Source organism: Euphorbia lathyris, chromosome 2 (genome assembly GCF_963576675.1).
Source record: "Euphorbia lathyris chromosome 2, ddEupLath1.1, whole genome shotgun sequence".
Lineage (NCBI taxonomy): Eukaryota > Viridiplantae > Streptophyta > Magnoliopsida > Malpighiales > Euphorbiaceae > Euphorbia > Euphorbia lathyris.
This window is the reverse complement of record NC_088911.1, coordinates 48,403,309-48,420,124: the sequence shown is the minus strand read 5'-3', so window position 1 is coordinate 48,420,124 and position 16,816 is coordinate 48,403,309. Positions and strand designations below refer to the sequence as shown.

Here is a 16,816-nt window from a genome sequence, read left to right as displayed (position 1 = left end):
AGAAAACCACACCAGTATTAAAAATTTAGAAGTTTTTCATATCGAAATGATACCTAAACAACAATTCCTCTTCCATTTTTTATTTTTACACCACATATAAGAGCCTTCTTTGTGTTGACACACACTCTAACCTATATAAGACTGCTCTATGAACCAACACCATTAACATCGAACTCCAAAACTTCACTTGTAACGCCCGCAAAATAATTTATATAAGTGGTTGTTATATTTATGTATATAAATTATAAGAATATTATTGTTAATTATAGTGGTGTAAAAGTATAATTATTATTTTTAAATAGTTAAAAGTTGAATAATAAAAAGGTACTAAATATATATTAAGAATTGAAATAAGGAGGTTAAAGTAAAATCTCAATTTATTTGAATATTATTAAATCAATTGTATATAAAATAACGATTTTGTAATTTTAAGGATACAAAAACACTATTTTCAAGTAAAATCTCAACTAATTTAAATACTATTAAATCAATAGTATACAAAATAATGATTTTGCAATTTTAAGCATATCAAAACACTATTTTCTATATATTTAGATATTTAAAGAAAACCTAAAGATTATGATTATTTTTGGGAGGAGGCAGCCGCACCAAATCAAAGGATAAAAACTACATGTATTCAATGATGAAAATTCCAAGAATTGGGCAACAATTTATTTTGAGGACAAAAAAGATTAAGATAATTAAAGCATAGAGAGTTAACGGTCAAGAACTGGAGCTTGATTTCGCTATTGAAATTTTTATCAGGTAAGTGGTTAATTATATATCTAATTATATTCATTTGTATGTTCTTTATATTTGAATATTAAATTGGTAGTTGGTGTGGTTCATTGATTGATGTGTTAAGTTTGTGAATATGCAATGAATGATGACGTGTGTCTTTTTATTATCAGTGATAATATTGATGATAGTTGAAACTATGTGACTGTTGTGATTTTCTTAATGAGTGTGACCAGAGCGTGATATATATTAGTTCGATATTAAATATTATGAAATAATTATTATTGAGGAAAGCGAATGTTGGATGTATTTGGTAAAGAAAGAAATTGAGAATAAGTAATGGCTTGTCTTGACAAAGTTATATGCAATGGTTCATTCGTGTACGTATTGATGGTATATATGGTTGAGTTGAGATATGATTTGTTAGGCACTTGTCCATGGGGCTAGTGTCGGAGTATCTCAGGATGCAGGAGATACTTTGTGTTGTTTTTGCTACACATTAGGATGGTGCGGGGATACTTGGCGTGGAATGGTATCCTGTGCTGTTGATGTATATAATATGATGAGATGTGATTGAGATTGTGATAGTTTGAATTGACCGATGAACCATTGAGTATACTTTTACTTTGCAAGTTGGGCCCTTAAACAAATGTTAATGAATAAACAGTAAAAGTTGTGATTTGATGTTTGGTCATCTATTAATTATTAAATGCATGTAAACTGAATTATATGCGTGTGTGGTTGTGTTGTTAGCTATCTTATTTAGCCTCCAAGCTCACCCCACTCTCCACTAGTTTTCTTTTCAGGTATTAATTGACTACCGGTTCAACTGTCAGGATGGTCAGTATGTTAAATTGCGTTGCAGTCTATAGTTAAAATATAGACTTATTGTTGAGTTTTGAGATGTAAAGCTTGGTCAATTAATTTATCCGTATATTTATAATAGGTGTTCATTTTAGTGACGTTTTAGTTGTTTACAATGGTATAATATTAATTGAATAAAAGAAAATTTAAAGGGGGCGTTACATCACTAATACAAGATGTAATCACCTTGAGAGATGCAACAACATGTCTACTCAAAGGCATATTTGAAATCCACATTCAAAAGTCACATGTATCTATCTCTGCCTCAATATCAATTAATTGCTCATCCCCTTTGATCATTTTGAAAATAACTAATTGCCTCTCAAAATGCCAAGGACCATCACAAACAACTTAGGTCATATCTCATCTTGAATCAAACTCACACACAAAGAGTTTATTACCAAATTCCTTCAACTAAAAACCCTTAATCCTCTATGTCAGAGAGAAAGCATGCGTCATTCCTTTAAGATTAAGCGACTTTATCAACAGAATCCTTCCAACGAAATACGACTTTTGAGATTCTATATTGGTCATTTCATGAACTTTTTCCAAATCTACTACTACATCTTCACTTTCCGAGAGCCTAATCTTTTCCATCATGTTATTCAGGTTTAAATCCATTTAAGCATAACATAGACAGAAAGCAAGGAAAACAAAACAACAGAGAACACCAAAATTAAAAAAACATACAACCTTCCACACTCACTGTTTGATCATAAGAAAAAGGAGAAAGATAGAGGGAGAAACTGACCAAAAAGGAAGTTCATAAAAGGTTAAATATTATTTTGTACTTAAATAAGGGAAATGTTGGGTTAATTACATAAATGGTTCTTGAAATATTATAAGGAACATTTAAATATTACCAATGAAGCAATAATGCCACAAAACTTAATTTCTTAGTGTTAAAATTATCTAACTTTACATTTGATTTCTCTTGTAATCTTTTGGGTAAATTTCAAATAAAACCCCTGTGGTTTCACTAATTTTCAGATAAAGGACTATGGTTTACTTTTTGTCAAAACGAGGATTGAGGTTTTCAACTTTAGCAAAATAAAGACTTTTTCGATTGATAATATTAAAATCACCATTGACGACTTCAAAAATGACATATTTTAAGAACTACCAATATTCTAAACAACTTTAATTCTTCAACTTTTTTATTTTGAGATTATTTAGATGATGTTTGGTAAAGAGAGAGAAAGTTAATGTTTAGAGAGAGAAAGTTCTAAAAAAGATGATTTTCGAAAATCGAAAATGCAGCTCTATAAAAAATATTATATTGAACAACTTTAATTCTTGAAAATTTTCATTTTCAGGTCGTTAAAGATGGTTTTAATAGCATTAATCCAAGTGCGAAACCTCAATCCTCGTTTTGACAAAAAGTAAACCACAGTCCTTTATCTGAAAATTAGTGAAACCACAGGCGTTTTATTTGAAATTTACCTTAATCTTTTTACCAAATCTGGCTAAACAGTCACTAAAAAAATACACGTAGATGATATGCAAGCCATATTTTAATATATGGATTAAAAAATATGTAACCAAACTCAACCAAATTAACATTATTCATTCCTCCTTTTTCGAGTCCTCACATCAACATAACCTAACAATGCCAAACAAGGAATTTTTTAATCCACGTGCCAAATTTTAACATATGTGTCATCCATGTGTCGAGGGGCGGACTGACACTATTGCTAGAGGGCGTGGCTCCCCCAAGCACGTCCAAAAGTTCATATTAGTATGATGGGTATATAACTTTGGTGCCCCTCAAGCACCACAAGAAAAAACAGTTTACCAACACCACGATGTCGTAGGTATTTATCATTTTTTCGTTGGTAAAAAGCATTACCGACGACATACCGTCCAAACAGACGTTCAAGGCAATTGCTCCGTTGGTAAAAAAATTACCGTCGACAAATCCATTGTCGTTGGTATTTACGACGACATTGTCGTCAGTAAACTCTGTGAAAAGAATCAAAACATATGATATTTCTCCTAACTAGTAATGCCTTATGTCATTGCTAAGTCGTCGGTAAAATCATGGCATCGGTAAGTCATCGGTAACATTAAACAAAAATATGGCGCCAATTTATTGGCGCGAATAACATTTAGATGGTACGTCGTCATTAATGTCCAAGGTATATTTTGGCCGAAAAGTATTTTCATGTCGTCGGTAAGTCATCGTTAAAATCTAACCAAAATATAGCGCCAATTTATTGGCGCCAATAACATTTAGACGGAATGTCGTTGTTAATGTCGAGGATATATTTTGGCACAAAAGTAATTTCGTCTGTAACGTCGTCGGAAATGTATATAAATATATCTTTATAATCGTCAGTATGTCGTTAGTATAAAGCTTGAAAAATAATCATCGGTATTGTCATTGGCAATATATTTAAAATCTATTATCGGTACGTCGACAGTATATATATATATATAAAATAAAATAAAATATTAAAAAATTTAGTTTTATTTCTCAAATTTTTCCAAATATGCCTAACATTATTTTAATGCAAAATATATAAGTCGATCAATATATATCTCAATACTAAATATATTTCCAAAATAATAATCAAAAGCATAATAGATAAATTAGACAATCGAGTATCTAGTCGGTCAAGCTACCTATGCCATTAATTTTAACTAGATAATGTATCACCACATAACTAGTGAACAAAATAGACCAATGAAAGTATTTCAAAAGATCACCACATAACTAGTGAACAAACTAGACTAATGAAAGTATTTCAAAAGATCACCACCTAACTAGTATAACTAGCTAATTTTGGAGTTAAGGCAAAAAAATATCAAGAAACAACAAAGTTAATTAGGTGGGGGTGGAAATGGTGGAATATCTTGATTAGGAAACATTTGTTTCATCAATTCTCTAAATCGACTCTCTACCCGTTCATCTAACACCTCATTTACCTTCTTTTCTACCAATTGTTGAACTTGTTGCTCTACTGCAGGACTATATTGAGTAGATGAAGATGGAGCTGCAGAAGTAGAGCATCCATTATGGCAATATAAATTTCCTAGTGATCCAATTCCATAGATGCGATCACTCCTTTTTCCAGCAACAGCCTCCACAAAGATCTCACTCTCATCTATCTCCTCTAAAGTCTCTTGTTGCTCCAATCGATGTCCACGTAAATTAATCACGCGTTCCTGTAAACATTGAAATTTCATTTAGTTATAAAAAATGATATGGATAAGTGTAGCATCATCATGTCTATGAGATTACTTACATTAACTTCACTTGCTTTATCATCTACAAACGTTACTCCATCATGCTTTCGAGTGTGTAACTCTGTGAAAAGCTCATGAAAGGTAGGATATCGACCTAACTTTTTTGACTACATAATAAACATATACATGTTAATGTGGAAAGAGATTTTCTTAACTACATAATTGATCAGAGCACTCAATCACATGATAAATTTGAATCTAACATACATAAGTTTCTTTATCACAAGAATAAGATAGGAAATGTGCAATATGGGTGAATAAAAAATCTGGAAGCTGGAACATGGAAGCTGCTTTCAATGTTTTTTCTATTTCAAATCCAAACAACCTAGAAAGCAATGCCAAATAAATTAAAAAAAATAGCACAAAACTATCAGAGCTTGGAAATCAGTTAACTAAAGCATCTCAATAAGCAACACAAACAAAAAAAACTGAAACTTATAAGCAATTTACACAAGAGTTTGACAGCTTAATTGCAATTGTAGAGACTGAAATTTGACAAATAGAGAACACAAGAGTTTAACGGCATCATATACTCAAATTTGACAAATAGAAAACACGAGGTCTTTGCTTTAATGTCCTTTACAGCTCATGAAAATTGTTATAGAACTCTAGATAAATACAATGTTGTTAGCTCTTATGGTAATTTTTAACTGTAACATTAACATTGATGGTCAAACCTTTTATTTGTGATACTTCTACCTTTTCATGCTTCCTTATTTTCTATCAGTGGAATAGGTTTATCTAGAATGTATTGAGCAACTTGGATGTGATTATTAAGGACATGAATATCAAATTTGACACAGTTGGAATATCAAACTTGGTTTATCTAGAAAGCAATGCCAAATAAATTAAAAAAAATAGCACAAAACTATCAGAGCTTGGAAATCAGTTAACTAAAGCATCTCAATAAGCAACACAAACAAAAAAAAAACTGAAACTTATATGCCAGCACAAGGTAAAAAAACCTATTAAGGCCATTATCTGCAATTTACTATAAGGAATAGCCGAATTCTGTGATTCTGTAATTTCTAGAATTACAGGATTCTGTGATTTAAAAATTCCAGAATTACAGGATTCTGTGATTTCGAAATATTTAAAGATGAAAAGGAAAAGAGCATCCATTTTGGAAAACTCACAAGTCTCTTAGCATGCTCCGCGTGAGGAATGGAACCTCCAGTATGGCATGAAGGACCAGCCCCGTCATTTGCTTTTTTTCTATTCTCTGTGTTCCTTCGTGAAATGCGAAGAAATTCCTCACTAGTGAAATACTTCTGCCATTCATCCCAAATGTTTTGTGGTATGAAATCAAGCCTTTGCCTTTTCTTGTTAGCATCACTAATCATATTTCCGTATCGTGTTTTTGCTTTTGCTTCCCATGCACTCTTGACTAAAGCTTCCATGGGCTCCTCCCAATAGAAACGTTTCTGAAACATTAAACAACAAAAAGAATTCAGGTACCCATGAATATATATATATATATATATATATATATATATATATATATATATAAATACATGTGTTCTAATTAAATCCAAATTTCATACTCTAAATTCCTCAAAGTAGAAATTCTTCGTTTCTGTTGATATTTTCTTCCAAGCACAACCATTTATATCAACCTTCAGCTCAAATATTTTCCATATTGGCCGAGCACAACTAGGCCATAGTCTGCAAAAAAAAAGTATTTGGTTAGATCCATAATTAAGGCTCAAGATGTTTCCTCCCTATATGGAAACATAAAAAAAATGCCTAATTATTTCCTGATACAGTAGAAACATAGCTAGTGAAATACTTACTCATTAGCTACAACCTGGATAACTCTGCGTCCATTGACAGTTCGGCTCACATTAATAGCATCATACATACTTGGATGATTGTTAGAAGGTGTTGGACCACTTGTAGTCTCATTTCCAACACTTCCATGTGAATTAAGATCAACACTTTCTTCTGTAGCAGGTTCATTTGCAGTAGGAAGTGAAGCTGGCCCATTATTACTAACATTCATAGCTTGTGAAATTGACCCATTATTACCAGCACCTATAGGTATAGAAGTCGACCCATTGTTACTAGCACATAGAGGAGGTGAAGCTGACCCATTGTTACCAGCACCTATAGGTATAGAAGTCGAGCCATTATTACTAGAATCTATAGGAAGTGAAGTTGGCCCATTGTTATCAGCAACTATAGCTTGTGTAGTGAACCCATTATTGCCAGCAACATCTACAACTTTCGTCATTGCTCTTGTATTACTTACTCTACCTTTAGAATTTCTTCCTCCATTATGTCGATCTTTACCTCGAGCCATCGCTGCAAAAACTAAAAAAAATATAATAACTTGATAACATCGAGATATTATCACAAGGACCAAAAGAGATAATTGCCTCAAGTGTGCCACGTAGCACAAGAAGCCGCCCGGCGGATCTCCCTGGATTAGCTCTAAGAGATCCGCTGGCGGATCTCTAAGGCGAGTCTCTCCACTTTCCCAGATAACGGCTGGCCGCCGTCTCGGCCATAAATGAATCATTAATATTCTCAAAACCGTCAGGTTAAGAGTAACTTATAACCGCCAATAAATGAGCATTAATAGAGACTTTCTAGTCACCTAGGGGTTACGAATTCTCCAACTATAAATAGCCTACATCTAGGGCTACCAAAAGGTACATTCATTCTTACGTTCTCTCATCCTTGTCAATACAGTTTATTTTCCATATCAGCTACTGACTTAGGCATCGGAGTGTCCCCGGCCGATCCCAACGGCGTCTCACAAGGACGTGATTTGATCAGAAGTTTCTCCAGTGTTATCAATTGGTGCTGTGAAGGTGGAATCCTTGGTCGGATAAAGGATTTTTTCGTTCACACTGAAACATCATGACGGAGGAAAGACTAAATTTCTCCTCTGGGATTAAATCATTGATAATTACACCGCCAAGTGCTGGTCGCACAGATATGACCACTCATGAGAATTATTATAAATATCACAAGGAAGATGGCTACACTGATGCTAGACTCAAAGAGGACTCGACGAAAAGGAAGAGAAAGGACATAATTAACGTCATAGCTGGCGGACCAGGTTATCAGCCAACAGCAAAAAAAGGCAAGGGTGACCACCCTTGAAAGAACGTCATTAAACCGCCCTTTTTCAGATGCAGGTCAGAAGATTGCACCCCATGCGGACGCACTGGTCGTCACCATGATGGTTGAAGGTTGGGAAATGAGGCGAATAATGATTGATACGGGAAGTTCATGTAACATTATTACGCGAGGAGCATTCGCCAAACTCAAGATTGATCCTGTCCGGATAGAACCAACTGTGGTCGATATTTTAGGAGTCACTGGTCATACCATTCAGACGAAAGGTCAGGTTACTTTGGATTGCGAGCTTACCGGGGATGATCAAGTTTGGAGAGAAGATTTGGAGTTTTCGATCTTAGACGGACAATTAGCTTACAATATTATCCTTGGACGACCTTTTATCTCCGGAGTTGCAGCTCTTATCTCCATTCGCCATTTAGCACTCTACATTCCCACGGTCAAGGGATGCATGATGGTCAAAGGTTGTCAGAAGGAGGCCCAAGAGACATACTCCGCATCCTTAATGATTCGCCCTCAATCTAAGGAGGAAGATGAGGAGGAACATGAGACGATGGCTTTGGGGGAAACCGAAATGTACCCTATGGCGGATGGGAAGCAGGTGCGGATAGCTAAAAGCCTACAAGGTGAGATCAGAGACGCAATCACCAAAGTACTTGGCGAAGCTGAAGATGTTTTCGCATGGAAAGATGAAGTACTCCCCGGAATTAGCCCAGACGTGATCACCCACAAACTCAACATTGACAAAAATGCGGTTCCTGTGGCTCAGAAGCGGAGAAACCATGGTCCGGAAAGGCAAAAAGTGATTGAGGATGAAATCGCCAAGCTCCAAAAGGCGGATGCCATCGAGGAGGTGCTTTATACCCAGTGGTTGGCGAACGTCGTACTAGTCAAGAAAGCTGGCGGATCTTATCGTATGTGTATCGATTTCACAGATCTTAATAAAGCTTGCCCCAAAGATAATTATCCTTTACCGTGCATAGACATGCTTGTAGATGGAACTGCCGGTCACGCAATGTATTCCTTTACTGACGTAAAGTCTAGCTATCATCAAATCCCTATGGAGCCCTCGGATAGAATCAAGACCTCGTTCGTGACGCATCAAGCCACTTATTGTTTCAAAGTTATGCCCTTCGGGCTCAAGAACGCGGGAGCTACCTATCAGAGGATGATGAACAAGATATTCGCGGACAATAAAAGCGGTAATTATTCCGTCTACGTAGATGACATGATCATTAAAAGCATGACGGCGGAAAGGCATGCGGAGGATATAAGGGAAGTACTAGGCGTACTGCGACACCACAACATCAAATTAAATCCCGAGAAATGCACTTTTGGAGCTACATATGGAAAAATTTTAGGATTCATGATCAGCGAAAAAGGAGTTAGCCCAAATCCTGACAAAGTCAAAGCAGTTCTTGAGATGCAAGCGCCCCGGAATATCAAGGAGGTACAACGCCTTAATGGGCGTATTATAGCCTTGGGCAGGTTTATTTCTTGCTCAGCCCGTAGATGTCAGCCTTTTTTCGAAGTTATCAAACAGCAAAAAGCATTCGAGTGGAATGAAGATTGTCAGAATGCCTTCGAAGGAATCAAGCGGTTCCTCACAGAACCACCTATGATGAGTCGACCTTTGAAGGGAGAAGATTTATACATGTATGTATCGGTCACGGATAAAGCCGTATGCACGGTCATGATACGGGAGGAGGATGGCCAACAGTTCCCAATTTATTACGTGAGCAAGGTTTTGAAAGATGCTGAGATCAGATATTCAAAACTAGATAAAATGGCACTGGCTGTTGTAACCACGACAATTCGCCTTAGGCCATATTTTCAAGCGCATACAGTAATAGTTCGTACCAATATACAAATGAGAAAAGTATTACAGAAGCCGGACACTTCGGGAAGGTTGATGGAGTGGGCGATCCGCCTGGGCGAATTTGATGTAAGATATGAAAGCAGGTCATCATTGAAAAGTCAAGTCCTGGCGGACTTCGTGAATGAATTCACTGATGAGGGGATATCTCATCCCAAACCTCCGTTAGAAGAATGGTTGATGTATACCGACGGGGCTTCATCGGCGGAGGGAGCAGGGGTGGGAGTTGTGATCAAGGGTCCCCATTACATAAAATTGCGGTACGCAGCAAAACTAAATTTCCATGCCACTAACAATGCTGCGGAGTACGAAGCTCTAATATTGGGTCTACGTCTACTTCAAGAGATCACCCCAGAACGGATCGTGATCTACAGCGATTCAAAACTAATGGTCAACCAAGTCATCAAGAATTACGAGGTAAAAGACGAGATTCTGGCCAAATATGTAGCAGAAGTCAAAAAATTGCTAGATAACCTCGAAGCTAAAGAAACCAGATGGGAATTGGTTCACATACCAAGAGAATCCAATACGGAGGCGGATCAATTGGCCAAAATGGCTTCTTGTGAGGCAAATTGGGCGGATCCGGACTGTCCCTTCGAAGTAAAAATGGCTCCGGCATTTGTATCTGCGGAAGTGTCTCTACTCACAACAGTAGAAGATGATTGGAGAACGGTCATCCGCCAATATCTGCTAAACGGAACATTACCTGAAGATAAAGAAGAGTCACGAAGGATAATCAGAAGGGCAGCTTATTTCTCCTTGATCAACGATGGTCTCTATAGAAAATCCTTTAGCCATCCTTGGCTGAAGTGCATTCTACCTGAAGAGGGACAACAAATCCTTAAGGAACTACACGAGGGATCTTGTGGGTCGCATGAGGCATCCGCCACGATTTTGAAAAAATCCAGGTTAGCAGGTTTCTACTGGCCCACAGCCGAGTTAGACGCCCAGAGTTTGGTAGAATCTTGTCACAGTTGCCAGATTCATGCAAATGAGTCACACACTACCAAGCACATTCAAAAACCAATTATTGAAGGCCGTCCGTTCGCCCACTGGGGAATAGACATTGTTGGCCCATTTCCTCCAACTCGCCGGCAAAAGAGGTACGTAATAGTAGCAGTGGACCATTTCACCAAATGGGTGGAAGCCGAGGTTGTTTCCTCCATTACAGCGGAGCAGATAATAGAGTTTGTCAAGGACGACATCGTGGGAAGATACGGCATTCCACACACTATTATCACCGACAACAGGACACAGTTTAACTGTGGCAAATTCAAGGCTTTTTGTGAGGGATTGGGCATCCTGAACAGATTCGCTTCCGTTTATTATCCTCAGTCCAATGGAATGACCGAAGTAACCAACCGAACAATCGTAAAAGGGATAAAGAAAAGGCTAGGAGAACACGACAAAAAATGGGCGGATCAACTTACAAGTGTTTTGTGGGCCTATCGTACCACTCCAAGAACTGCTACGGGGGAAACGCCATTCGCCCTTTCTCATGGAGTGGAGGCCGTAATCCCAGTTGAAATACAAGTCCCCAGTGATCGAGTGGCCTTTTATTGCGAGGAGGACAATGGCAAACGGTTAAGGGACCGCCTAGATCAGGTCGAGGACCGCAGGAACCAATCCTATGTACGTATGGCAGCGTATAAACAGCGGATTGCATCTTATCATGATAAAAATGTCAAGCTTGTGGATCTAAAGATGGGAGATCTGGTGCTTCGCAAAGCTGATAAAATCCAATCTCGAGAAGGCAAAGGCAAGTTAGGGATTAATTGGATAGGTCCATACCAGATAGTGGAGAAGGTTGGACCAGCCACATTCAAAATACAAAATATGGAGGGCAATACGCTACCACGCACGTGGAATCTCCAAAACCTCCGCAAATACTTTGTCAGAAAATAGAGCGCGCTCACGGTCTTGAGTACTCTTTTTTCCTTTAGCAAGCTTTTATCCCATATGGTTTTTCTTGTTAAAAGGTTATCAAATGAAGCTCCTTTGTAAAAGACCTATTCACTGTAATAAGGTGTCTTTCCAATCAATAAACATTGTTGATCAACTTTACGTCTTTTACTGTTGCAATTTCAGTATTCCACAAAGAGAACATCCCAAGTTCTCTACATTCACAATAGATCCGCCACTTGGCGGATCATGGTCACCAATAGAGTTAAAACGATCCTTGGACGCAAGGTCTCTACACTCTCATACCCTTCCCAGAGAAGGATTTATAAGTCCTGCGGGCGGATCATTTTACCTCAAAGATAGGTAGCAAATTGAACCCCTGGGCAGCTTTACTTCCTCTGAGAAGGAATAGAACAGCTTCAAAACCTTCACAAAGGTTCATACAATGGAGTATGGCTGGCCACCTACTCCAAACCAAAATCTCTAAGCAAAATCGAGAAAATAGGGTTACCCCCTTTCTTCGCCCTCGCCGCTTGAGGGTCCTCCTCCACAGCCATAGATTCGCCACCAGTAAAGATATCTCTTAAAGAACAAAACCTAACGAAAAGACGAAATCAAAGGCTGGTAGTATCCATTTAAAAATCATCCGTCACAACTGTGATGTTACTACACGCGTCGGCCATAAAAGAACATTGAACAGAATGCTCGCAGAAGCACAAGACGACGCGCAGAGGACCCAAAAGCCCTGAAGGACTTTAAAGGCATTTTGAGGGGGGCTTCTGATAACATCGAGATATTATCACAAGGACCAAAAGAGATAATTGCCTAAAGTGTGCCACGTAGCACAAGAAGCCGCCCGGCGGATCTCCCTGGATTAGCTCTAAGAGATCCGCTGGCGGATCTCTAAGGCGAGTCTCTCCACTTTCCCAGATAACGGCTGGCCGCCGTCTCGGCCATAAATGAATCATTAATATTCTCAAAACCGTCAGGTTAAGAGTAACTTATAACCGCCAATAAATGAGCATTAATAGAGACTTTCTAGTCACCTAGGGGTTACGAATTCTCCAACTATAAATAGCCTACATCTAGGGCTACCAAAAGGTACATTCATTCTTACGTTCTCTCATCCTTGTCAATACAGTTTATTTTCCATATCAGCTACTGACTTAGGCATCGGAGTGTCCCCGGCCGATCCCAACGGCGTCTCACAGGGACGTGATTCGATCAGAAGTTTCTCCAGTGTTATCATAACTATAAGAATACAAATTGTGAGCAAGATAACAAAAAAAATGTTTCAATTAATAATTCTAGCGCGTAAATTCAGTATAATAATCTTTTTCTTACACAAACGCAGTGTAATAATTCTAGCAAGTAAATGAAGTACAATAAGTTTTTTTAACACAAATTGATCTCATTAACCATCTATATTTTAGGCCTACTGAGTTCATGACACATAAATAACAATTTAGCATAAGTTATCCACTATAATCGTCCAAATCATCTTCATCGTCTTCTAGATCAACTTCAATATCATCTGATCAAGATCAAGGTGAAGATCTTCGGATTCAGAATCTGTTATGGAAAAATCTGATTGGATGTTTTCCTCATCATCAATAGGCACTACGAACTCCTCATTTTGATCATTCAGAACTGGATCATCTGCTTGGGTTACATCAATATTGAGACCTTCAACTTCATCTTCTTGGTAAGCTACATCTGCATTTTGAGTTTTTTGAGTAGAACTTTGAGCCTTGACTACTCCACTTGGTTTAACCTTACAAACGGCGAACCCATTTTTTAACTCCATATCAATTCCAGTTAGTGTTTGAGGGAGGGTTTAAGAATGTAGTTAAATAGATGGTATGATCTATAGCAGCATGTGATTTTGTATTGAGGTGATGCTGTAAAAGTGGAATTTGCTTTAAGTGCAGCAATATTAATCACTAAATTGAAGTTATGGGTTTTGCTTTTTTGGATTTCATTGTGTGTAAGTAGGAGTCTGATATGTTTAAACAAATAACAGGAATAAGGAGGGTTAAATGTGCCTATGCCCTGTCTTAAATATTTATGGGCCCTATGGAAGATTAAAAAATGAAAAACGGTGGTCTGAAAAAGATATGTGGGAAGTAGTGTGATTTCATAGAAATTCTAATGTTAATGATAGATTTTAGGACCTCCAACCTTAGAGAGAGAAGTAGTAATAGGAAAAGAGAGAAGCAGAAAAACAAAAATAATGAAATACAAAAGATAGGTTTAAACCAATGTCATTGATAGATTTTAGGACCTCCAATTTTGATGTGTGTAGTGAGATTTATTGTACACTCTATTAAAGGGGCCTTAATGTGCAGAACCAGGACCCTAAGGGATATTGGACCTAGATCCAGAGTTCGAGTTTACTTATTGAAGAAAGTCAAGACCAGAAACTGGAGGAGCAGACTTGATTTCAAGGACATGTAGGAAGAAAGCAGAGCTATCTACTAAAATGCAAGAGCCTTATGTCATCGATTCTATGCTATCTTTTTATACTATTCAACATCCTGCTGCACCAACTCCTAGCTGTTAGCCTGAGAGTCAATATATTATATTAGCTGAGTGAAAGGTAAAGGACTAGAATTCCTAACTCTTACTTTCTATTTCAACCCTTAGTGTCCTAAAGGAAAGGTCAGAAGGTCTATATCCCTATTTCTAACCACTAGCTTCTAATAGAGTACTCCCTGAACATATTTATTCCTTTAATATAATAAAGGAAAGGTCAGAAGGTCAAAACTAACATTTTTTTTTGTCATTGGGCACTTAATATAATAAAGAATAAATGATCTAAAAACATCAATAGCTTAATAAATCAAATAACTCCAAATATTTATACCATTTGAAAAATACAAAATTGTTTTCAAAAGCAAAAGAGAAAAAGATAAAACTAAAAAAAAACATACTCAATTGTCATCTAATTTAAATTGAAAAATTGAGGGAAAGGTATCCATCAAAAATTCAAATAATATTATCACAATAAAAGCAAAGTGTTGTGGCAAAACATATTGGAAGAAAGTGGAAAACAAAGTAAAACCATTACTTCTATCTTGTATATCTTTATCATACAAGGCCTAGCTTTATGTCATAAGTTCTCCAATCAAACCTTTTATTATGCAACACTGCAATAATTAAAACTTAATTGATAAGGCAACAATCTGTTTAAATCGGTCTCAAGCTCATCCTTTTCCTAAATTTCTGAAGCATTGATCAATCATGTATGTGATAAGGCCTCTCTCCTTATACAAAAAACACCCTTCTGCACTTGCAGCAGAGCCACATGAAGGTCCTTTTACTGGTTATTTGGTTACTACAAATGAAGAACCTAAAGCTGATGATACTTATGGTTTTGGTGCTTGTAAGAGGAGTAGGGTTAAGAAATTGCCTTTCCCTCAGGACAAAATCCTTAATGTTGTTCATTCATCTGATTATCAAGATACTATTATTGCTAACAAACTTTGCTTTCTTCCTATTCTTGATCTTCCTCTTTCTTCTCATTACTACTATGTCATCAAAGCTAAAGCCAGATACAAAGGGTACACTTCTTTATATCTCCTTAAAAGCTACTATGTTATTAAGTACCTATTTATATCCCCAATTTGAATTTGGAAACATGTGTGAATTTATGTGCAGGCTGGCATGCATGTGTTCAGGAGATATGGACATGGGATTATGTTGCTTTAAGAAAGTAATAAACAACAAAAAGCCCAAGCCTTTAGATCCAAGAAACATTAACCAAAAATTCAAGATTCATCGCCATTATGGACAATGCAGCAAATAAGTAAAACCACAACTCAGAACTATGTAATGCAGCAAAGGAAATTTAATTACCGTGAAGCCTTGGGTTGTTAGTGGAATTGGAGTTGAACAACTTGCTTTTTACACCGGGATTGCTCGAACTCAAACTGAAAAGTGTGAGAGGAATCAGTTTCAAAACTAAAACTCAAGAAAACATGAGGAATCAGAGCAAGAAACATTCAATTAAACATAGAGCCAAATATATAAACACAACTCTAAGACTACAACCCAACACTGTGCATAAATCCTATCAATATATGTCTGAGTATTAAAATTATAAAGAGGAAAAATTAAACGCTTACATGAGAATGAATTTGTGATTTGCAGAAATTGAAGCGCTAGAAAGGACAAGGAACCGCTAGGTGGTGGTGACTATGGCGCAATAGAGAGGTAGGTTTTAGAAGAAGCTGATAGGTTTTAGATGAAGTCTAATTTAAGAATTAAGAATAGTCTGAAGCCATTAGCGATACTCCCTTTCTGCTAGAAATTAGGGCTTTAGGCGTAAATGGAATGGGAAAGATGAGCAAAAGAGAGGGAAAGAAGACCGCTGACGTAGAAGATTTTGGAGAGAGAGACGAGTTTCTTTTCAGGGAAAAGTGAGGGAGTCCTTCACTAAAAGTTAAAAAGTTAAAAGAGGGAGAAAAGGTGAAAGTAAAAATAATGGGAGGGAAAAGTAAAATGAAATAGAGGGAATTTTAGAAAAAGAGAGGGAAAACAAAAATTTATAGTATTTTTTTATGTCTTTATTAAATTGTTGCTATTTTTTTGAAATTAAAAGTCAAAATGATCCTTAAACATAGTGATTAAGATCAATTTAGCCCAAAATAAAATTTATCTAGAACCTTTAAATTGCTAAATTTTGACAAATTAGATCAAGTTTTATAAAAAATTTAGTATCAAAATTAGTTATATCTACGTTAATTTGTCAAAAATTGCAAACTTGAGAACTAAGTTAATCACTAAATTTTGATTTTGGCTAAATTGATCATTTGTGCCAAATTTAAGGACTATTTTGACCCTTAATTTTATTTTTTCATATAGTTCTAGAATTTTGGAGGTATACCGTTAGAATGTTCTCTCTAATACCAACGACTTAGCATTACCACATATTGTCATTGGAATTTCTAACGATAAAAGTCGTTGGTAAAACACGTCGTTGGTAAGTCATTTGCATATTATGGGTATATTCGTTCATAATCTTGGTTAAATGAATTTGTATTTAAATCGTAGGTATGTCGTGGATAGTACTAGCGATATATGTGTCGTTAGTAAATT

At 36.6% G+C, this 16,816-nt stretch overlaps 1 protein-coding gene across 2 annotated transcripts; it reads right to left on the bottom strand.

Annotated features, from left to right (window-relative positions):
- Positions 1-4,211: 4,211 nt before the first annotated feature.
- On the bottom strand, positions 4,212-16,133 carry LOC136218100 (uncharacterized). 2 transcript variants are annotated; one of them, XM_066004856.1, is made up of 7 exons: positions 15,844-16,133; positions 15,575-15,648; positions 6,645-7,164; positions 6,396-6,516; positions 5,988-6,275; positions 4,851-4,958; positions 4,212-4,770 (listed from the first exon to the last, which is right to left on the bottom strand). In XM_066004856.1, exons 3-7 carry the CDS (start codon positions 7,151-7,153, stop codon positions 4,426-4,428), a joined length of 1,371 nt encoding a protein of 456 aa, XP_065860928.1. In that variant the 5' UTR covers positions 7,154-7,164; positions 15,575-15,648; positions 15,844-16,133; the 3' UTR covers positions 4,212-4,425. The 2 variants fall into 2 exon arrangements, with proteins under 2 accessions (XP_065860928.1, XP_065860927.1); XM_066004855.1 differs by having other exon boundaries at positions 6,645-7,155; positions 15,844-16,132.
- Positions 16,134-16,816: the final 683 nt, after the last annotated feature.